This window comes from Rhinoderma darwinii, chromosome 4 (genome assembly GCF_050947455.1).
Source record: "Rhinoderma darwinii isolate aRhiDar2 chromosome 4, aRhiDar2.hap1, whole genome shotgun sequence".
Classification (NCBI taxonomy): Eukaryota; Metazoa; Chordata; class Amphibia; order Anura; family Rhinodermatidae; genus Rhinoderma; species Rhinoderma darwinii.
This window is the reverse complement of record NC_134690.1, coordinates 377,197,251-377,221,851: the sequence shown is the minus strand read 5'-3', so window position 1 is coordinate 377,221,851 and position 24,601 is coordinate 377,197,251. Positions and strand designations below refer to the sequence as shown.

General features: G+C 38.9%; 1 protein-coding gene across 16 annotated transcripts in view; it reads right to left on the bottom strand.

The window, feature by feature from the left end:
- Positions 1-24,601, bottom strand: part of NRXN1 (neurexin 1) — a 1,175,924-nt gene that overhangs the window by 77,677 nt on the left and 1,073,646 nt on the right. For 12 of the 16 annotated variants that reach the window (XM_075863167.1, XM_075863168.1, XM_075863172.1 and 9 more), the window contains 2 exons: positions 13,392-13,481; positions 11,776-12,092 (listed from right to left, as the gene is read on the bottom strand). In XM_075863167.1, the coding sequence (XP_075719282.1) occupies positions 11,776-12,092; positions 13,392-13,481 (407 nt within the window). The remainder of the gene's footprint in view (positions 1-11,775; positions 12,093-13,391; positions 13,482-24,601) is intronic. The other 4 variants (XM_075863178.1, XM_075863179.1, XM_075863182.1 and 1 more) reach the window with 1 other exon arrangement.

The window sequence follows — 24,601 nt, the reverse complement described above, 5'->3', positions numbered from 1 at the left end:
CGCAAAAAGTCTCGGGAGGTTCCATGCCAATAGTATCATTCTTCAATTATGGATAACAAGAACAGCAAGTGTTAAATTATACTGGATACTGCCAAAGCTTACAGTACCGACATTGCCCCACAGAGCGGTTATTAGATAATTACCCAAAGAAATGAACATGCGGGGGATGGAGAACTAGAGCAACAGCTTTTAAAGCCTGCGGGTTTTAGAACTAAAAGTGCCAGCATGCCTGCCAGCAATAAACGAAGAACAGATTAAAGGACTGTAAAGCTGGGTTCACACGACCTATTTTCAGACGTAAACGAGGCATATTATGCCTCGATTTATGCCTGAAAATAGGGCTACAATACGTCGGCAAACATCTGCCCATTTATTTGAATGGGTTTGCCGACGTACTGTGCAGACGACCTGTCATTTACGCGTCCTGTAATTTTTCAGACGTAATTTGAGCCATACTTCATTGAACTCAATGAAGCACAGCTCAAAATTTACGGCTGTCAGAGAAGCCTCGCAAAATGCGAGGAGGAGGAATTACGGCTGAAACGAGGCAGCTGTTTTCTCATGAAAACAGTCTGTCATTTCAGCCGTAAAAGCCTCTCATCGTGTGCACATACCCTTAGATTCAAAGCAAATGGACTAAGTGCCCAGTATGATTTATTAGCAGAGCTGTATCTCAGCCAGTAGAAAATGACCATTTAATATCTCTAACATATTCTTGCAAGATCACTTGTGGTTCATCAGCTGCTTAAAGTGACCTTTCGGTCTAAGCTACGACTTGTCTTTTAGATATACAAGATAATAGTTTGGATGGAGGTCCCTGCACATTACAGTCCCATCCATTCCTATAGCAGTGGACTCAACATTGGGCTCTGTGCACATCATTCTAATGTGCATTCGGCATATACATCAGGAGCACTTCCCGACGTACAGTATACGCCGCCAAACCCATAGATTTTATTAGGCAATAGAGTGTCTTTTTAGCATGCAATTGGCTGGTATACATCGATATATCTTCTTTTAACCGTCCCCTACGCTTTCCAATAGAAAGGGGATCCTGTATTGGAACATATAACGTGTGGTGTGCCTTTTTTCAAAGACGAGAATCATGGGCAGTCATATGCAACTGTATAGTCAGTCATTTGTATACTTTTATGCTTTACGCTTGTTGGCCTCCTTCAAACATGCACGGCAAACGTGATGTGAACAGAGCCTAAGGCTGAGACATTGAAGAACTCATGCCGATTTTGATTTTAAATGCCGATTCTGCTGCACATTTTGCTGCGGAATTTAACCTTGGATTGCAAAGGGTGAAATTTGCAGTGATAATCCGCAACAGAATTTGAAACTTGAAATCCGCAGCATGCTCCGAATTTCGCGCTGACTTTTTTCGCTATATGAGCATGGGGTTTTACAAACCCTTTACTCATGCATTGTACTGTAAATTGCTGCAGATCTGCAGTGCAGAATCTGCAGTAATTCCTCCATGTCTGAACAAAAGCCAATGGGGCAAGCTGTCCATATGTATATTGATCTCAATGCCTTTATCACATCCTATTAGTGGCCTCGATGGACCCTAAGATGTAAACCAGAACAACCACCGTTATATGTTAAAGTCACAATAACCCTTTAAGAGCCAAATGCTTTCTGCACCTATAAAACAATGCAATATTGGAAACTCCGTTTTAAGTTACATTCGGGTGGTGGAGAATTTATATAGAAAATAAATGCACAGATAAAATCCTTACGACCACACTGGATAGAAATCTGTGTAAAGACACATTTTTTTAGAAAAGAAGAGCCGAGTTTCCTATTAACTACAGGCTTTCCTCTCTGTATCTGCTCCCCTTCACACCCCCCACCCCCCAGTGTATTTTGCCTCTTCTATCTGATTGAACTGAAGTGGCCATACTAGCAATATTTATCCGCTGAACTCATTGGTGAGTATTCCATTCCCTGACAATGCCAGGTTGCTATAGAAACGCAGTACTCAAGGAGCTCTAACCCATCTGGCTGTTTAGACAACTATCGTGAGCGGGCACTGCACTACATGCCAAAATGAAATGGGAATAGGGACAGGTTTCCCATGTGGCACCCTGGTATGAAAAGCAGGGAAGATAGTCGGAAAGCAGTCAATTCTGCGTTTGCAATAATCCCTTATGTGCAAGCAATATTCGCTTATTCTTTTTTATTTAATACATATCTTATGTGCCTGTCTCTCTTTTGTATATGTTTAGAATGTTATAATGAAAAATTTATCTGGACAGAAAGAAAGGGGTTAAATAGGTCTTCAAAATTGTGAACATAGAATTTACTAAATTGTTTGCACTGTCCTTACAAATGGTCAATTGTGGTGGATTTGTCTCAGGCTCTGTCACCACATTGTAAGTGCCCTATCTTCTATATAAGGAGATGGGCGCTATAATGTAGGTGACAGTAATGCTTTTTATTTTTAAAAAAACGATCTGTTTTCACCACTTTATTAGCGATTTTAGATTTATGCTATTGAGTTGCTTAATGCCCAAGTGGGCGTGTTTTTACTTTAGACCAAGTGGGCGTTGTACAGAGGAGTGTATGACGCTGACCAATCAGCCTCATGCACTCCTCTCCATTCATTTAGTCAGCGTCTTTTAGATCACTATGTGCTGTCTTATACTAACACATTAACAATACTGAAGTGTTTAGACAGTGAATAGACATTCCACGAGATGTCTATTCACAATCCCTGCACTTCGTTACTGTTTCTGTGGTAGTTACAGCAGAGCAAGCGTAATCTCGTTGTAACCTGTCATCTACAGCGTAATCTCGCGAGATTACGCTTGCTCTACTGTAAGTACCACAGAAACAGTAACGAAGTGCAGGGATTGTGAATAGACATCTCGTGGAATGTCTATTCACTGTCTAAACACTTCAGTAACATTAATGTGTTAGTATAAGACAGCACATAGAGATCTAAAATACGCTGACTAAATGAATGGGGAGGAGTGCAGGACGCTGATTGGTCAGCATCATACACTCCTCTGTACAACGCCCACTTGGTCTAAAGTAAAAACACGCCCACTTGGGCATTAAGAAACTCATTAGCATAAATCTAAAATCGCTAATAAAGTGGTGAAAACAGATCGTTTTTTTTAAATAAAAAGCACTGCTATCACCTACATTATAGCGCCCATCTCCTTATGTAGGACTTTTTTACACATTTTATTAGTTCCCCTAGGGAAATTGAACCAGCGATCCTTAGATCGCTTGTACAATGCACTGCAATACATGGATGAGTTACAGAAACAGCAAAACTCGCGAGCTACACTGTTTCCGTAACTCCCATAGTAGTGAATGGTAGATAAATGCGGCTGTGAAAAATCAGCTTTTATTGTGGATTACAATTCAGCAAATAAATTGGGACACTGGTGATGGGTTTGCTAGACAGAAGCTTTAGGCCAGGTTACTACGGAGCGGATACGCTGCGTAAAATTCACGCAGCGTGTCTGACCTGGATCCCGCAGAAAATGGGCGCGGTTTTTCCAATGGAATATCGGCTACAGAAGAAAGCCGTTCATACTTACCCCCTCCCTCCACTAATAATGTCCGCTCCGGACTCCCTGGATGACATTGCAGGCCATGTGATGCTGCAGCCTGTGATTGGCAGCAACGGTCACATGGGATGCAACGTCATCCCAGGAGGCCGGACTGCAGGAAGAAGGAGGGCGTTCTGGGTAAGTATGATATTTTTTTTTCCGTATTTGCGATTTTTGCATCCCCATTGAATTCAATGGGGAAAACCCGCAACGAAAAATGAACAAAAACGCAGCATAAATTGACGTGCTGCAAAATTAAGTTCCGCACAGCAGATCAATTTATTAACGTTTATGCTGCGGGTTTTTTTCACAGTGTGGGCATGAGATTTTTTAAATCTCATCCACTTTGCTGTCACTGTAAATGCTGCGGAATTTCCACACAGAACTAAATTGCGGAAATTCTGCAGCGTTTACGCTACATGGGAACCCGACCAAACCACTCTTGACAGATTATCTGTTGGACAACAAGGGGTCTATAAATGTTCCAGCAACATTATGCATGTATTGTTGTAATTTGGATCTTGCGAATGAACTGAGAAAGAAGTCCCAAAAATCACTCATATGTGAGTTCTCAATCCATTAAATTTCTTTGACAAAAAAGTCTCGATATGTAATGAAAACAAATACGCATCAAGGCATAAATGTATCAGAAAAACACAATTGCATTACCCTTATTTTCCTCGGGGACCTTCTAATGAGAGAGACATTCAAAGCACACTGAAAGTTAAACTGTAATAAATGTGAGTAATCGTTGACATGCATAGTTATCATGCTTTTAACAACTTGAAGCTTGCACTTTGTGAGTTATTCGAAACAATTTTAGATGCCAATCAATAAAACCCACTTTTAAGAGTAACACGAATGTGAATTAAGAGGACACTTTCAGCTTCCGTAGAAGTTAGTATCAATAAATGAGTCAATTTACTACGCCGTACTCTCCTTTGAGGTGTGATAAAGTGTTTGATGCGGACAATAAGAAACTAGATGACAAGCTCGACACTAGTGGATACAATTACCCCCTTATGTGTTTCTGGTACCACTGCATCAGCACTCATCATTTTCTGTCTTTCTTGCTCGAATTTACTCATGTGGAAGTCTCTGAGCTACTTTCCGGCACAGCAGGCAGTAAGCCTTCCCTAATTACCACCATAGAGACCCAGATGCTTTTGTCAGCTTCTCGAGCAAAGGAGAAATAGATTATATGAAGACAAACTAACCCAAAGATCTCACATAGTCCATAAAATAGAGAAGAAATTGCTCTGATGTTTTTACCATTATCAAAACTGCTGTGACAACTTAGTAAATGCAAAAATAATGTCATATTTAGAAAAATTGTATCAAATATTTTCAAAAATGTACATTTATTTAGACTTTTAGGCTGAGCTCACACATGAGAGAGCAGCAACACTTTAGAAAACAATTTATCTTTGACATGTATTTTTTGTGAGACTTAGCTTAGCCAAGGTTCAGATCACATTATTTTGCATAAGACGTATGTCCCAGAGGTATGCAACTGTATACATCTGTGATTGACACCTCCAAAAAATGTACACCACACATGGGCAGATTTACTAAGTCTTAGCTGTGACTACAGTCGTGCACCATAACTGTGTCGTAATGACCACGGCCGTCCGCCATCCATTCCCCCCACCCCACAATTGGACATGAAATTAAAAAAATTATGCTCACCTCCTTGCTCTTCTTCTATTTTCCCCTCCAAGTCCCCTCTACATATTGCTTCGACTAATACATTGTCCTGTTCCCGAGCACAGCTTCTGCGTCACAACACTCAGCGTCACATACAACCTAATACTTCCCAGCCTCAATACTTTGTATGAGTTGCGTCATTCTGATGGGATCCGGAGGATAGGAGAGGAGCGGTGAGGTGAGCATCATTTTTTAAATTTATTTAATTGTCCAAAGGTAGGGAGGGGGGGGGGGGTGTTGTCCAGTCTAGAAGGGGCAATGTACAACTCCTCTTAGCCTTTTTTCTAGAAACTTTTGAAACTATCAACAAATGTCCAAAAGTGTTTCTCGCATGGCATGTACATAATTTGCGCCAGAATTCTGGTGCATTTTGCTTGTTAAATCTCCCCAATTGTTTTAGCCTGTTGGGTGTATTTTTGTATAAGCTAAATGTTCTTGGTGGTTGGAAATTTTCATATTCATGTGACCAAATAGTGTATATAATATATATATATGAAAATGATCTTGCTGGTTGGCTATGAAAGGCTCAAATTCATTACTTAAGATAATTGTAATAAATTTGGGCAGCAGTATTGAACACTGCTGTCAGTGAATCCTATGAGAATACAACCATTAGAAGAGTCATGAATCTGAGTGACAGCCGGCACCAGGCTAAACAGCTATCTAGTGTAAACAGGAACAGAGAACCATTTACAAATGTTTTTTTCTATTAAAACATCAGTGTGTACTTTACTGCTGTTTTGTTCCCAAGTTCCACCGTGTTTATTTTTCATGTTACAACCGTGTAAGCAATTATTTTCATACCTCTCGCAGGGAAGAGAGAAGGTGGATTATTCTGGATATTGAGACATTTGTACTTCATGATAATATATATAGTCATATTATTTAGAGATGAGTTAAAGTTAATTGACAAATGTTTTTTATTTTACTAGAGTGCTTTAAAGAGTTTTTTCTCCCTCTAGTCTGGATTGCTAAACAGCACGGGATGATGATGGCGATAAATGTTAAATCCACAACGGCCTAACTATTTGGGCCTCCACTTACCACTAGAATGGGGGACCCCCTTCCCTCCAAGATAGCTTGGTAAGGAGGAGTTTATAAAGTGGGAGCTGAGAATGTGTGTGGCCGCTCTATACAACTTTATGGTAAGTAGAGAAAAAGCCAAGTGAGGTGGGGGTCCCTGCAGTCGAAAACCCCATGATCTAAAATGTATCACATTGGTGGAAAACCCCTTTAAGGAAAAGTATGGGTTTTACCAGTTGCACTCTTTTATTTGGGAAATCTCATAAGATACTGATATTTTCTAGTCATGGTAATACAGTGGAGATAAATCTGTATGAAATATATTTTTTCATTTTGTATAAGAATTTTACTTGGAGATGAAATAGTAACAATAGGGTAAGTTTTGAGGTTTCCCATATCCCATGGCAATTTGAAACATATGGGAGAAGACAGATGTGGAGACCCCCGTATGGAAGAACAGGAGGCTAACTTAACTTTTTACTCTACATATTGTCATTATATGTGGAATTTACTATTCTAAAATAAGAAATTTCAAAAGAATAATGTAGATACGACAGATAAGCATCAATCATGTTGTCACTACAACATATGGTACAATATGGTGCGTTTTATCCCTTTATCAATCTACTCAGATCTCGTTACTAACCATAATGTGATTCCCCTATTATTATTATTATTATTATTTTCACTGCTCTTAGTAGTAGTAATAGTACAATTTTAATTATATAGAATGTATTTAATAATCCTGGGCTCAATAGAGACAATACATTAAATTATTAGGCATATTTGTTATAAAAATTTCCATTATGATATTTCAGATTTTTTTTACTTCAAATAAATTATGAAATATATAATAAAAAAATAACAATAAATGTGGAAAATGGTATGCTACATTACAAAAATTATAAAAAAAAATACATAGCTACATGAAATGCATAGCTGGCAAAATTCCTATTACTTTTTATTCTTTGTACTATAGTCTTTTATTTCCTATCATTAACATAGCAATAAATGTTTTTTTAGCAAAAAGTATTCAGAGAACCTACCTTATATTCTCTTCTTCTTGCTATAAAGAAAAAGCGATTTGGCTGCATAAAATATACGAATGAATATAACCAATTAAATGTTGTGAAAGAACGCAGGCAAAGATGTGGGCAATTATTATTATTGCTGCTTGTGCAATGGATTTCGGAATAGTTTCATCTTTATAGCTACTATACTCCTGTATTTTTTTTTTAGTTTTTTATTGAAATGCAGATATTTAATGAGATCAGAAATATTTACTGTACATTGTTATAGATGAATTGACTATTAAGAAACATTCAATTGCTTAGAAGAAAAAATAAATTGAGCTTTTTGCATAGAAATGTATGCACTCGTGGAAAACCAAAAAAAAGTGAAATGTAAAATGAGGAGTTGGAATTTTTATCAGCTGTGAATATTTACATAAGAAGGAAAAGTCACATTAACTCTAACCTTTCATTTGAAAATGTGGAGGATATACATTAAAGTTATACATATTTATAAACAGCTGAGTATGTACTTCACTGGTACAAAGCATGGATACAAAAATTCATAGATGGATTAAACACTCCTTAGATTCTGTGCCAGAGGAGAGTCAAATATATGGGCTATGTTGCAAATCTGCTCATTCTGAGCTGTTAAAGGAGCTATCCCGCCAGTAAAAACCCTATCCATATGTCTTATTAGGGCATATGGCCATCATAGAGGCAAGGTTTCCTACTCGGGACCCCCCTCCCCCATCTATAAGCTAAAATTGAGAGCCACCAGCAGCAGCAGCTCTTGCTTTGGTGAACTCGGGCTGTCCATATATTACATATGTCACTATGTACAATGTCCCTATGTACAGTAATGCTACATTGAGAAGCCGTCAACAACTTCCCAAGGCAAAATCAGACATTAGCTGAGGATCTCAGTAGCTAGACTCTCTTTTAGGGTGCACTCATATTAAAGGGGTAGTCTATGAACAGACAACCCCTTTACTACCCTTATACAAACATAGACATACATGGAAACCTATATAGACAACCATTATGTGGTGCTTATAGGGTTTGTGATTCAACTTCCACCACATAGCAGTCTATGCGAGACTCCTAGCCAGGTTAAAATTGAGCCTAACTGCAAAATACCAAAATTTTTAGCTTTTCCAAATTGTTTCATGGCTCAAGCTGGTACCATAAAGATAGCATTGAGGTGCATTTCTTTGTGGTATTTATCTAAACTATATTGGCCAAAGATACAATGGCCAATTTAGAAGAATATCTCCAGTCATCTACTGGCAGTCAATTTGTGCACTAGACTTTGATTTACCTTCTCTGTTGTTTCTTCTCTGTTCATAGTTTTACCTCAATTAGGTCTCTTACACACAAGTGTATTTAATATCGATATTACATGGGGTCATGTAGACCATCATATCATAATACTGAGGTAAACACATGCAGACTCCACATAAAAAGCAGTAACAGGATCCTAGCTAAAGTATGCACAGTGTTAAGAATCTATGGCAGTGAGACCCAACTGGAAGACCTCATGTGACTTATGCACATTCTCCATAGGGAGGCAAATTCAAAGGGTGCGGTTGCTTTCCGCTGCTGAATGATCAGTCATGTAAGCTGAATATTCTGCCCAACCCTAAAGAACAGAAGAACTACAATGTTTTCTTCTCAGTTGTGAGGACTTTGTGGTATCTTTCCCATATCCAAAAATTATGCCACATGTATATTTATGTATGTATATCTCTTTCTGGGATTTTTTTATTTTGTATATGCCTGTATTTGTGGTCATTGTTGCTTCCAAATGTATTTTGCCAAAAGCAAGAACAGATCTCGGAAGTTCTGTTTTGTAAAGGTATTTATTATTTTGCTGAATCCAAACCTTTTTTATAGGCAATATATGGAAAAAACATATGTCCCCAAACTCTGTAATTTTTTTTAATATGTGTGTGTGTGTGTGTGTGTGTGTGTGTGTGTGCGCGTGTGTTTGCATATGTGTGTGTGTGTGTGTGTGTGTGTGTGCATCTACCCCTTGAACTGGCCCTGGTTTAATGTGATTTGTGCCTTTTGATGGAAACAAGGGCAGCAATATGGTATATTGACCACAACTGATCTATGGGACTAGGTCCGTAAATATCATGCATGGCCAAAGTTAATGTATTTATTTAACCTAAAAGGCAAAACCGTTAAAAAATAAGTTGTCTCGCAAAAAAAAATGGGATACTTTTAACCTAATTCAATTGACTATGTGTAGTATTGTAAAATAAGAAACACACTGTATATAGGTCACCTGGTACAGTCAAACCTCCTGACTTCAAAGTGAAATTGGTTGTAAGTGACTGTATTGTGCTTTTTTAGATGCTCGCCTTTATTCTGTTTAGGTTGGAGGGCAAAAACCAAGGCTGTCGTGAGAATATTTTGATGAATCTTCTTCAAAGTCACTGCTTCAATATAAACAGAAATACATCCTTCACCCACATTTTGCCCTCCAGAATTACCAACCATGCTTATGCTTTGCAGTTTAAAGTGAAGCCAATTTAATTCTGCTTGGCCAAAAATGTGTTTCCATTGTTCCAAAACATTCAATCACCCCAGGGTTTATTTCAATAGCTATTAACGTGGCTCCGTTTTATCACTGAAAGCTCGGTTTGATTGAGGAAAACAAAACACCATTGTAGAATTATTTTTTTTGGTAGTAAAATGGTGAAACAGTATGTAACAAATGACAGCTAAGCAAGCTCTGGATGAAGCCGAGTATCTGCCCTTTTATCTAAGCTCGTAGAACTAGGTCACTAATTAATTCAAGGAACAGAGTAAAAGATGCTATTCAAGCATATACTGAACACATTGCGTGTTTCTAGGAACAAATGCTTTGTAGAGCTAATGACTGTAAATATACCTTTAAATAAAAAAAAGACAAAAAGGACAAATACTCTCTTAAAGACTGATTTGCTTCCTTTCAATAAATGGAGAAGAACACGAGACAGGATTTGTGTGAATTTACAGAACAAAATCTCGTAACATTGAAATATTACTAAAATATATCATTATGTTGAAACAGAAAAAAAAAGTAAATAGATAATGAAAAGAAAACAGTACAAAAAATGAGTAAACCAAAAACTCACCAACTTTGTTCCACACTGGATTCCAGTAATAACCCCAAAATAGAAACTGGAGGATACCGGATAGGATATCGTGCTACACATGTTTATGTATTTTCCACAAATGATTGATATAATATGTACAAATATACAAATGTAAACATGTAGCATAATTAAATCAAGGCTGTATTATTCCAGGCTGTGGGCATTAGATACTTTATATATATATATATATATATATATATATATATATATATATATATATATATACATATATATATATACACATACATATATATATATATATATATATATATATATATATATATAAAATATACTATCAAATATAGGTGAATGTTTAGTTGTAGCAAAGCCAAATTTGACATTTAAACAATTAATATTTCAACAAATTAGCTTAGTGTATTTACCTGCTGTCCAATTAAAAACAGCAGATAACATATCGTGATATAACCGTGAGTAGAATTAAATGAGAATATAAGCTCTGCTACATCTGTATAATGTACTGCATATGTTATTTCCTATGTTGTTGTTTTTTTAACGAATATGGCTACTGTTCTTCACTGTATAAAATCAGTTTTCCAACCTGTGGGTTGCCAACTGTTACAAAACCACAATTCTCAGACAATGGTGTACATAGAACAGGGGGGTGCTTCCCCATCATTTGTTGGGTTTTGCCACCCAGGTGAGGAAGGCGTGATATTTCTTGCTCAGCATGTACTGACAGCAATCATGCTGAGACTTGTTTAACTGAAAAAAAGCCACAAGTTGTAGACTGCTGTAATATATGGTGATGGCGGACCAGTCTTTAATGCATCAAAAATAATCAGTAATCTTATTTAACATGTTCCTGTTTTGAGAGACATCATTTTTTTATATTACATAAAAACTATTTAGTGTTATATTATTAATTAAGAAATCCAGCCATCTGGAGAAATCCGAGAGGACTGCGGGAGAATCAACCCAATAAAGCTATTTTGTGACCGTCCATAGTCTGTGCCCATTTTAGAGACACTAGACTGCCATAAATGATGATGACCTAAACAAATAGGCAGTTACTTTCCTTGTGGCTGTTTTGATTATTTTTGGCTTCAATAATATTGCATGTAAAGTAATTAAAAAGTGGACAAAACTGGTGACCTGCATTACCAAGATGGGTTGTTCTATTTAGAATTGCTATTTATAAGCTTGAGTGAGTTTTACTATGTAGTATATATTTAGTTCAATATGTGTCTTCTTTTTTTTGGTATTTTGTACTTTTATATGATTTAAAAATATTTAGTCTTCCAATTTAAATGTTGCTAAAAAACAAAACAAAAAAACACATGTTGGTGTACTGACCTGACCAACCGGCTCCCTTGTAGGTGTTTTTGTTCTTCTTGTACTGGTGGCCAATGTGGTAGTGGTCTCCATAATAGAAGTGGACATTTCTGACTGCATGGCTGTGGCAGTTGACTCTGTAGTCATTGATGAAGGCACATCACCAACAAGCCTCACATTTCCCTCAATCACGATATTGGTATCACTTTCAGCCGCCATGTTCAGAACCTTTAAGCCATTATAGTAGAGGCCACTAAGTTGGCCTTGAAAAGGATGTCCCCGTTCCTTCCCACCGATTTTAATTGTTGCCTGGCTATTGAAGATTGTGAGCTGCCGTCCTGCAAAAAAATATTACATACATACAAAAATGTTGACTTTGTTCTCTGTATTCTGGAAAAAATGAGTAGCATTTTGTTTTATGAAGCGAATGATGAATGCAATAAATTATAAGATAGAGAATTAGCTCATAATTCATTGCTTTAAATGAGGTGACTGTGAAATGTATGACTAATAATAAAGATTTAACTGCTTGAATGAAGTTTGATGCTGAAGGCCAATCAAAGGTTTATGTTTTTTATTTATTCTGAAAAATGACAAAAATATCACACCCGAAATAGTCATTTTTATATATTTTTCATTTTACAAATTTATTTATTTAGAAATAATAATAATAGTTTTTTTAATATGAATATTCTAAAAAAAACAACAAAAACATGCATCCCCTTTATTATTGGACAATTATAAAGAGAGAAAAGTAAAATAAAAAAATATCACATGATATTTTGCCACAAAATGAAATTTGCAATCCATTTTGAGGGTTTACCACTATATATTGTTTTTTTTTTTTTTGCGTAACGACAAGTTAAGAGAAGGAATGCATCATTATGCATCTAGGGTAGAGGATAAAATAGCTCTGATTGGCATTTAGCAAGACTAACAATTAAAATAAGAGTCTTTTTGATGTAAAAGCCACTTTAGTAATGATACACATACCGATGGTGAAATTATGGTACAATTTTATTACACAAAGGAATCCTTAAAACATTGGCAGCATTATGAAATCACAAATACATTTTAAGCAGATTGGGTTCTGCAAATGATTAGCATGCACACAATTTTAAGTTCTTTTTTAGTTATGGTTTCTTCAAAAAATTCCTTGAAAGGATGCAAATGTTAAAGGGACTTCACTTTGATTGGCAATTCATTTTGCCCACTAGTTAGAATACCTGTAGTTTAAACCAAGATATTTTGTTCACGGCAGTAAGAAAGGTATGAAATCTGCACATATTTTAGTTAATAATTTAGATGTGGGAACAGGAAAAATATTCTATGAATAATTTAGAATGTTTGGTTAAAGTTATCTATGAGTGTCTTCATAGATTGAGTTAGTAGCTTATATTTACAGTCCCTTTAACCTTAAGTTAACAGGGTACAATTATTAAACATCTGAGTTCTGAACAGGTCAGAGAATTATTATACATAGTATGCAAGATACCACTATCTAGATTTTACTGTTTTAAATGTTTTTAATTTAGTTTTACTGAAAATTTATTTAAAGGTTTATTAGCGTTACAATGAAACACTACTTGGTTATGTTCAAATTATTTTTATTTGAAGTTTTAATCAATGTTTTTTACCTTTGTCGAGTAGCCAATCATCAACTACTCGACCAAGTCGATATGGAATTCGCTGTCTAGCAATCGCCAGGCGTTCGTTATCATTGTTTCCTTTAAAGTTTAAAGAGACATTTCATTGGTTAAAATCTGTAAGGTCAAAGGTTAAAAGTTAATACTTAAAGCTTGAGCTATACAGTTGCCACATGACTTTTTGAAATTTGGATTTTTTTAAAAATTGTACCTAGAACATATCATGTTTCATTCATTCATTTATTTAATTTTAGCAAACAAAATTATTCCTATGTTAATTGAAAATTAGAAATCTGCACTTGATCTAGGTTATTAAAATTATGTTATAGACAGACCCAAAAAAACATATTTAAGCAGCATATAATGGCTTTACATGAAAGAAATCCGCTTTTTGGTATGTGTTATTATCTAGTTAAACATATTCATATGTAACATATTTAATTTAGCAGGATACATCCAACCTCTTAATCCAGGTTATCATTTAATTCAGAATACCGTTGTGGATGTTATTACCAATGCATCCATGTAAGAGAGAAATGACAAAAACTAATTTCTTCTTTGAAGAAAAAAATTCTGATCCAAAAGATTCAAAAAATCACATGGTACAAATGCATTGCTGTCTAAATACTAATAAAAGAGTATAATAGTAAAATTGTGATTCAGTCAGCATGGAAAAGGGATTGACAAAAGTTATTTTAGCCATATTTAGATATTTGATCTAAAGGTGCCCATACACATTAGATAAATGTTGACCAAACCCACCGATTTTAACAGGACTGGCCGACCATCTAATGTTTATGGGGTGTCCAAACTCTGTCCTGACAGCAGATGACTGGGAAAAGAGGGATCGGGCATGATGGATTTCCACATATCTGATCCTTTGTTCTAACATATCTGATCCTTTTTAAGATTTCATTACAGGTATTTGTATTATTCTGATTGTCATCAGGAATTTAGTAGGAATTTCGATGAACATTAGCAGATAAATATGAGGAACAAAACAAGAAATGTTAAATAAATCTTGTGAAAAAAATCTAATTTGCATTTCTTCATGCGATTGGGCACTGGGGTAACACAATGGCTTAATTCATTCCTTTAATGACATTCTTAGAAGTCATTTGTAATTTCAGAAGAATATCGCCCTACATCTACTTTCCAATATTAATCTTATAATCATAAGGTTAAATGTATTTCTCACTGTAGTCCGGGGGAGGTAGCAGTCATACCAGGGCCCTGCTGACACAGGGTGCCGAATAAGATCTCTGCATCATAAGAAGACCCTAGTATCATACATGGCACATGATAGTTGAAGGGTTCCATTACAGATTTTGTATCGGCCCCAGGATTTCATGGTATGTCCCTGCTCCAGTCAATAAATAAAATTGACCATCTGCATAACTTTAAATCTTCTCTGTAATTTTCTTAGTTTCACTAATGATTGGTTTGGCCCAGAATTCTTAATGTAAAATAAAGAAAATTGGTGTTGACTAGGAATTATTCAGTCGTGCCTTCCAAATGCAGTAATGATTAGGCACAATCAGGTTACTACTCAGGAAAGGCCATCTTAGGACTTGAAACACAAAGGAGGCAATGTGAAGGCCATCGCTTTCCTTACATACTTTATAGTTTTCTCTCCTTAATTAAATCATTGCATAGAGGAGAACTTTGAAACGCTTCTGAAAGAGGTATGCCCAACATGCTCTTCATACAGGAAGGTTACAAAATTGGCTTTTGTGCTGCCAATCATAATGTGAGATTCAGTTCAAACAATGTAGCTTGCAAAAACAGAAAGACTCACAAGCGTCAATTTAATAAGTTACAAGTTTTGAAAGATATTATTATAAAAACAAAAGTGTGTCTGACTTAAAAGCCCATACTTTAACTATGCCAGCGACAGAGACAACTATAACACAGTGCTTTTAAGAAAGGTCAAACACTCGTTCAAGGTTATTAAGCCTGAATAATTGTATAAAGTGCATGATTATTCTAAAGCTTGGGGAAAAAGATCTTTGGAAATTGAATCTTTCAAAGTATGAATAATATTTAGGAAACTTAACCTTAAAGTGAATTTCTACCCTTGAAACAATTTTGTTTTTTATACAAATAGGTTAAAAATTCTGGGCTGATTAATTTCTTAATATATCTTTATATCCAAATCAGAGCTCCAAATCCCCTGTATAGACAGAGAGTTGAAACATAACATTCTGGCCTCTTGCAACCACCACTAGGGGGAGCTTAGAAGTTTACGACATACTGGTTTACATTGAATCCAATAATTTCACTGTATGCAGTTAGCTCCTAAGCGCCCTCTAGTGGCGGCTACAATTGAAATCTATGTCCATATAGGGAATTTGGAGCTCTGCATCAGATAAACAGAGCACCAATCACTATGAAGAAATTGATCAACACAGAATTTTGGACCTAAAAACATGATGTTAAAAGATGAAAGTTCATTTTAAGGTGTCTATACTTTTATTTTTGGATTTCATTATTTTACATATTATCTTGTCTGTATTTTTCTTATGGGTTATCTGATAATTGCACTTTTCCTTAAAAGGATTTCTGTTGAATTGGTAATATATTAGTAAATCAGAAGTTAGAAAATGTACACATTTGGCAATTATGTATAACTTACTAACAGATATATTGATTTGTTTATATTCTGTTGCAGCGGCCATTTTTAAAAAGTGATAACTGGAAGTGTAGCATATTGGTTGTCACCATTGAATTAAACAGATGATAAACTGTTATTCTGTCGGCATGTTCAATCAATAATAATACAAAGAATACACTTTTTAAGGTGGCACCAATTTGTCCAGCATATTTGACTGGTACTAGCCAACCCGTTCAACTGCAAAGTGACCTAAGAAATTCTACACCAATAATTGAATCGATTGAACAGTTGAATATAAACTCAATAGTATTACAAAAAGACAAAGACAGTAAAAATCAATGGAAGGAAACTTGTTCTACCCAAAACATACAGAAATATACGTAGGAAAAGAAGATGTGACATAAATACTTTTATCACAGTGGCAGAACTTCATGGCATCTGAACAAATGTACAAGTTAATAACATTTGTATACTGTATACTCAATATGTTTTGCTTCAGAAAAAAATCCAAAATGTTCCAAAATGGAAGTAGATGGCAATGTCAATACTTATCTACAGATTTTACGCTGATCAAAATGTATTCATCCAATGACTGTTTCCACTGCTTGCCACCACTTACAAGCCATCAGCCACCACTACTCTACAGATTGGGCTATGGGCAAGAATACTATCAGGTAACTTCTTTGGGATAGTTTTTGACAATATGGTTTTACTTTAACAGATGTCAATGGAAATGTTCTTTTGACATGTCTTTAAATAATATTTGATGTCAGAACCTGACAATTATACAGAGATAAGCGGTGCTGCATTGCCACTACAAATCCCTTCCTGGAGAAGCAGTCTGTCACAGATCATATTTGCAGGAAGTCACTTCTTCTGTGTCAAACACTGATTTATTGAATATATTTCCAATTGAGACAGGAACATACTTGATACATTGTTAGGGTTACTTACTCTTATGGGATGGACTCCACTCCCCAAAAATATCAAAAGTAGTAGTTGAGAAAACAGAATCCTTTTTCAATGAATTCTTTTATTGTGCCCATCATCATCGTACAGAAAATAGAAGCAACATTTCGACCCGTTTTTCAATGACCCAACCACTGTAACGAGTCAAAACGTTGCTTCTATTTTCTGTATGATGATGATGGGCACAATAAAAGAAATTAATTGAAGAAAGATGCTGCTTTCTCAACTACTACGTTAAACACTGATTTACTTACATCTAGTGCTCCATCTCTTTATAAGAAAAGTGGTTCTTCAACAGCTACAGTGTGTATTGCACAGTTCTGTACCCCAGCTGCTGTAGAACATCATAATTCACACCTCAGATCCACTAATCCTTCTTTATGAAATCAATGTAAATGTTTCATATCAATCAATCAATCAATCAATCAATCAATCAATCAATCAATCAATCAATCAATCGTGGATATAAACCCCTTCCTTACTCTTCAAAAGAGATTCTGCAGCAGCTGAGGTGTGTACTATAAATAAATGTACCCCTTACTATAAATGATAAAGAATTATGGGTCACCTTAGAGTACAGTGATCTGTATAAATGTACTCAACCTGTGGCCTCGTGGTCACAGAACTCCTAAGATTCTCATAATTTACATTAGGGAAATTATTCTATATAAATTACAGGGTCAATTTTACATACATTATTCAATAAATCAATCAATCAGTCTGGAATATAAGTGTTCCTAAGACGTAGCAATAGTCTTACCATATGTCCAAGCTAATAAACGTTTCTATGTTTGTAGAATCCAATTACACACACTTTACAGTCAGCTCTGTGGAGGCAGATGGTCTTTTTTCTTATATTTTATGTGATTCTTGAACATAATTTTTTGCATCTAACAAAGAGAAAAACATGGCGCTCCCAACTGTTGTCTTATCTTGTCTTTGTATATCAATTAGATGTAGTTATTTTTGGATAGTCTCCTTTATCTGGAATACCAAATCCATGGAACATCTCAAAAGCTTTTATTTGTTTCATAAAACATTAAAAGGAGAAGGAATTAAAGAGTCTCGGGGTGGAAAAGAAGCTTCAAGTATTGTTCGAATGCATCTGTCTTCCCGGATTAGCAAGGATTTGCTTGCGAAATTAATCCTAATAAATGAAATCTTTCAATGGGATCTTGTTTTGTATTATATTATCCATCAAATAAATGTACTCCAGTAAAATGTGAAGAGGCAATACAATGTACAAATGAAACTATCTGTACGCTATCATCTTCCATATAAAATATCTGCCGTGATATTCAAAGTTTTAAGTGCTAGGTATTTGCCAATATACATGCTTGTCACTACTGATATAAAAGCCAACAAATGACAAGCATAAAGCTTAATTGAAGACATCTATTTGTTGTCAAGAAGAAATCATTTCAGCGGTGGGAATGCGATGAGGTGAAATAAAACACAGGTCAAAGTTTTGTCGGGAATAGTGTTTGTGACATTGCCTACTTTAGCAGCATTGTAAACAGCTCAGTGTCTTACTTCTGTGCATGAAGCTATGGGAAAAATATCCACACAAAAAATTCTATACTATGTAGAGGGAATACTGTGTAAAGGGGCCCAGAATAAATTAAGGAATGTTTTCTAATAATGGAGGAGTGCAACAAAATACTAATAATTGAATGAATAATCACAAAGTCTTTGGTATGTGGGGTGAGGTGTTATTCAAGCTTATAATGGAATTCTTATAATTATGTTAATATTATTCCAACATAACACAAAAAATATATAATCATGGAAAACAAAGATATCACATCATCAGAAGCAAATAAGAAAACTACTGCATACAGAAAGATAAATACATGATCGATATATAGATATGAGATAGATGAAAGAAAGAAAGAAAGAAAGAAAGATGTGAGATGGATAGCTGGATAGATATGTAATAGATAAATAGATAATTAGATTGGCGATAGATAGATAGATAGATAGATAGATAGATAGATAGATAGATAGATAGATAGATAGATAGATAGATAGATAGATAGATAGATAGGATAGATAGATATCAATAGGGAGCATATATGAATGCATGAAATATACATATATTATGTGTAATGTAAGTGGCTGCGGGCCGTCAGCTCCAATCTCCTCCTGACAGCTGCAGCCACGAGTCGGCGAGCGCTTGCCCCAGCCTCCTTCTCAGGAGACGCCAGCGCTCGCGTGCACTCACCTCAGCCAGATCCCGGACTTCTGATGAACTTTAACCCGCGAGTATCCTGGATTATAAGAGGGCTCCAGTCCCCTGCTTCTATGCCTGAGCGTTGTTGATGTTTCCTAGTTTGTCTATGTGATGGCCTCCTAGTGTTTTCCTGTTCCTGTTCCCTGCATTCCATACTATCCTAGTCTAGCACTGTGCTGTGCCAAAGTCGTGTCGTGCTGTATTCCACGTCTGACCTGCTTCATCTCGCCTGACGTCTACCTGCTGCCTAGTCCCAGCCGAGCCTGCCTTACTGCTGTCCTATACGAACCTATACGAACTATAGACATTGACCTGCACCCTGATGGCCAGCTGCCTTACCGCCAAGGCGGTACGGCCCAGTGGGTCCACAGACCCTTTGTGACAGTACGCTCAGGCCATGGACCCAGCTGGTCGATTCAAGACTATAACGACGTCTCAAGAAATGCGGGCAGATATGCTAGACCTCCTGTCTTGACAGGACCAACTCCTCCAGGCGTTGAACATTCTTGCACGTCTGCAGGAGGCACAAGCTGCCGTTCTTCCTACTACTCCTCCTGGCAGTGTTGATCCTCAGACTACACCTCTTTACAGTGTTGACCCGCATGTTTCTTTGCCACTTCCTGACTGCTATGATGGAGAAGCAAGTTCCTGTCGTGGATTTCTGAATCAGTGCCAGATCCACTTCAGCCTGTATTATAGGACATTTTCGTCTGATCGCGCAAAGGGTCGCTTTCATCATCTCTCTCCTCACTGACAAGGCTCTTGCATGGGCGAACCCTATCTGGGAGAGACATGGACCAGAGACCCGTGACTTCCAAGCCTTTCTCCGGACTTTTCGTATGGTGTTTGAGGAGCCTGGTTGGGTCTCATCTACAGCGGCTTCTTTGATTAACCTACGCCAAGGAGACACCTCCGTGAGTGAGTACGCCATCCACATCCGCACCCTGGCGGGAGAGCTGTTATGGAACAATGAGGCTCTGGTGGCTGCATTCTGGCATGGACTGGCTTCTAAAATTAAGGACGAATTTGCCGCTCGGGATCTGCCGTCTGCACTGGATGACCTCATCCCTCTGTCCGCCCGGATTGATATACGGATCCGAGAACGCCTCAAAGAGGTTCAACGGGAGGGAGTCCTTCTCAGTCTGGCTCCTACTTTGCAGCAACCCCTGCTGTCCTCAGATGTCGATCCTCCTAATGAGTCTGTGATAATGGACCAGTGTAAGTTATCCACCCAGGAGAGACAACGCAGACGCACTTCTGGAGTCTGTCTTTATTGTGGCCTCGGTGTCCATCTTGTGCGCCTGTGTCCCCAAAGATCCCAAAGCCTAGGGTTGCTAGGAGTGACAACCTTGGGTAAGAATGGACTTCCATCTAAATTGTCCATACCTGTGACCATAGTGTCCGGTGAGAGAACGCATCAGGTCTCTGCATATCTGGACTCTGGATCCACTGCTAATTTAATCCGTAGAGACCTGGTGGACCTTCTGCAATTACCCACCACCCCTCTGGAGAGCCCGTTGTCATTTGCTTCAGTAAATTGACTACCTCTGCCAAACCCAGTTATAGCTGTGACCAAGCCGCTGAGGCTCCAAGTAGGGTCTTTTCACTCTGAACTTCTGTCGTTCTATGTCCTATCCAAAGCTGTTAACCCTGTGTTGCTGGGCCTGCCTTGGCTCCGACTGCATGCTCCACAGATTCGTTCAGTTCAGCCTTCTCTGCCTCGGTCATTGGCAGGATTGCTGAGTCATTATGCTGCATTTTCGGACGTCTTCAGCAAGAGGGAGGCAGAGACATTGCCTCCACATCGGGCATATGACTGCCCTATTGAACTGATTCCTGGTGCATCCCTTCCCTGTGGTAGGGTATAGCCTCTCTCCTTGCCAGGGACGCTGTCCATGTCCGCCTATGTGAAAGAGAACTTGGAGAGGGGCTTCATAAGAAAGTTTTCCTCCCCGGAAGGAGCCGGGTTCTTCTTTGTCAAAAAGAAAAATGGCTCTCTTCGTATTGAATACCGAGGTCTCAACCAGATCACGGTGAAGAATAAATATCCGTTGCCCCTGATCTCTGAACTGTTTGATCGTATACGTGGTGCCAAACTAGACCTGCGTGGGGCTTACAACCTAGTCCGGATTCGCCAGGGTGATGAATGGAAGACTGCATTTAACACCCGTGATGGACACTATGAGTATCTAGTAATGCCCTTCGGCCTGTGTCATGCTCCCGCGGTTTTCCAGGAGTTTTTTAATGACATTTTCCGTGACCTCCTCTATGTTTGTGTAGTAGTCTACCTTGATGACATCTTGATTTTTTCTCCAGATCCTATGACGCATCAGAGACATGTCCGTCAAGTTCTGCTACGGTTAAGGGAGAAACGTCTGTATGCCAAGTTGGAGAAGTGCATGTTTGACAGAGATGCTCTACCCTTCCTGGGCTACATACTGTCTCGATTCGAGTTCTTGAGAAGGATCCTGAGAAGGTAAAGTCTGTCCTGGAATGGCCATGCCCTCAAGGCTTGAGGGCCTTACAGCGCTTTTTGGGATTCGCCAATTTTTACAGGCAATTTATTCCAAACTTCTCCTCACTGACTTCTCCAATCTCTAACCTCACTAAGAAGGGTATGAACGCCAAGGTGTGGACTCCCGAGGTAGAGTCCGCATTCAATAGCCTGAAGAGTGCCTTCACGTCAGCCTCTATCCTCCATCATCCGGATGTCTCTCTGCAGTTCTCGTTGGAGGTGGACGCATCCTCTGTCCGTGCTGGTGCACTCCTGTTCCAGAGAGGTCCCAAGGGCAAGTCAACGGTATGTGGATATTTCTCTAAGCTCTACTCTTCCGCAGAACGCAACTACTCGATTGGGGATCGGGAGTTACTGGCCATCAAATTGGCTCTGAAAGAGTGGAGAGATCTACTAGAGGGCGCAGCTCATCCGATCCTTATTTTTACAGACCACAAGAATCTGACCTACCTCCAGACGGCCCAACGTCAGGCCAGGTGGTCACTGTTCTTTACCAGGTTCCAGTTTGAGCTCCATAATCGCCCGGCTGGCAAGAATGTGAGGGCCGATGCCTTGTCCAGGTCTTTCGAGACGGAAGATACCATGGAGATTCCACAAAACATTATTGATCCGTCTTGCATTATCTCTGTCAATCCCCTGCAAGTTGGGGACATTCCTCCAGGGAGGACTTTTGTGCACCTGACTGGTCGTGGAAGAATCCTCTGCTGGGGACAATCCTCTAGACTGGCTTGTCACACGGGTGTCAGTAAGACCCGGGATATGATTGCTCGTTATTTCTGGTGGCCCATGCTGTCCAAGGACATTATGTACTTTGTTTCTTCCTGTTCTGTATGTGCAGCCAACAAGGCCGCTCACTCCAGACCTGCTGGTCTGCTCCAGTCATTGCCTGTGCCCAATGCTCCCTGGCAGCATATAGCTATGGACTTTATTAAGGACCTGCCTCTCTCTGCTGGATGCAGTGCTGTCTGGGTGGTGGTGGACCGATTTTCGAAGATGGCCCACTTCGTTCCTCTGACCGGTCTTCCTTCTGCTCCTCAGCTGGCAAAGCTGTTCATCCAACACATCTTCCGTCTGCACGGCTTGCCGCAGCATATTGTGTCTGATCAGGGGGTTCAGTTTACCCTCTGCGGACTCCTTGGTGTGAAGTTGGACTTTTCCTCAGCCTACCATCCTCAATCCAATGGTCAGGTCGAGAGGATCAATCAAATCTTGGAGAACTACCTATGCCACTTCATCTCCAAGCAGCATGATGACTGGGTGCAGTTGCTCCCATGGGCTGAATTATCCTACAATCACACCAGCGAGTCTACCAGGAATACACTGTTCTTCATTGTCTACGGCCAGCACCCACAAATTCCTCTGCCCGATACTTCCGAGGTACCAGCGGCTGACTCCGCTTTTAGAGACTTCCTGCAGATCTGGCAGCACACTCGATCCTCCATCCTAATGGCAGTTGACCACATGAAACGGAAGGCTGACACAAGGAGAAGAGAACCTCCTCAGTTTCTTCCTGGCACAAAGGTTTGGCTGTCTTCTAGGAATATCCGACTAAGGGTGCCGTCATGCAAATGTGCTCCCAGGTTCCTCGAACCATTCGAGATTCTGCAGCAGATCAACCCTGTCGCCTACAAGCTTCGGCTGCCTTCTACCCTCAGGATCCCTAACTCCTTCCATGTCTCCCTCCTGAAACCGGTGGTTCTGAGCCGCTATACCAAGACTCCTAGCCCTGCGGTTGCCTCCAGCGGCCCTTCAGACACCTTTGAGGTTAAGGAGATCTTGGACACCAAGAAAGTGACCGGAGAAACTTTTTATTTGGTGGATTGGAGGGGGTTTGGTCCTGAAGAGAGGTCCCGGGAGCCAGAGGAGAACCTCAATGCCCCTACTCTTCTGAAAAAGTTTCTCTCTCGCTCTGGTCTCAAGAAGAGGGGGTGTAAGAGGGGGGATACTGTATTGTCTGTGGCTGCGGGCCGTCAGCTCCAATCTGCTCCTGACAGCTGCAGCCAGGAGTCGGCGAGCGCTGTCCCCAGCCTCCTCCTCAGGAGACGCCAGCACTCGCGTCCACTCACCTCAGCCGGATCCCGTAGGGCGCACCGGACTTCTGATGAACTTTAACCCGTGAGTACCCTGGACTATAAGAGGGCTCCAGTCCCCTGCTTCTATGCCTCAGCGTCGTTAATGTTTCCTAGTTTGTCTATGTGATGGCCTCCTAGTGTTTTCCTGTTCCTTTTCCCTGCATTCCATACTATCCTGGTCTAGCACTGTGCTCTGCCAAAGTCGTGTTGTGCTGTATTCCACGTCTGACATGCTTCATCTCGCCTGACGGATACCTGCTGCCTAGTCCCAGCCGAGCCTGCCCTGCTGCTGTCCGAGCTGCCACAGGTACCTATACGAACTATAGACATTAACCTGCGCCCTGTTGGCCAGCTGCCTTACTGCCCAGTGGGTCCACAGTTCCTTCGTGACATTATGCCACTTACTATATAGTTCCTACATAAAAGTGTAACACAGGGATGTAAATCAAACCTATAACTATAAAATATCCAATCCACCCAAATGCCAACAGTGTGGCTCCAGTATCTTACGACTCCTATAATCAAGTTTTATGTCATTATCTATAATAAAAATAATTCTAAAAAAATTGCAGTTTTCACTCTTGCCACTGAGCCTTATAATAGACTGACACTTCCTGTTCTGTAGAGATCACTTCTCAGCAGTCATCTCTTTATCATCACAGATCTGATAACAATGAAAGGATAGATAGATAGACAGACAGACAGACAGACAGACAGATAAATAGATAGATAGACAGATAGATAGATAGATAGATAGATAGATAGATAGATAGATAGATAGATAGATAGATAGATAGA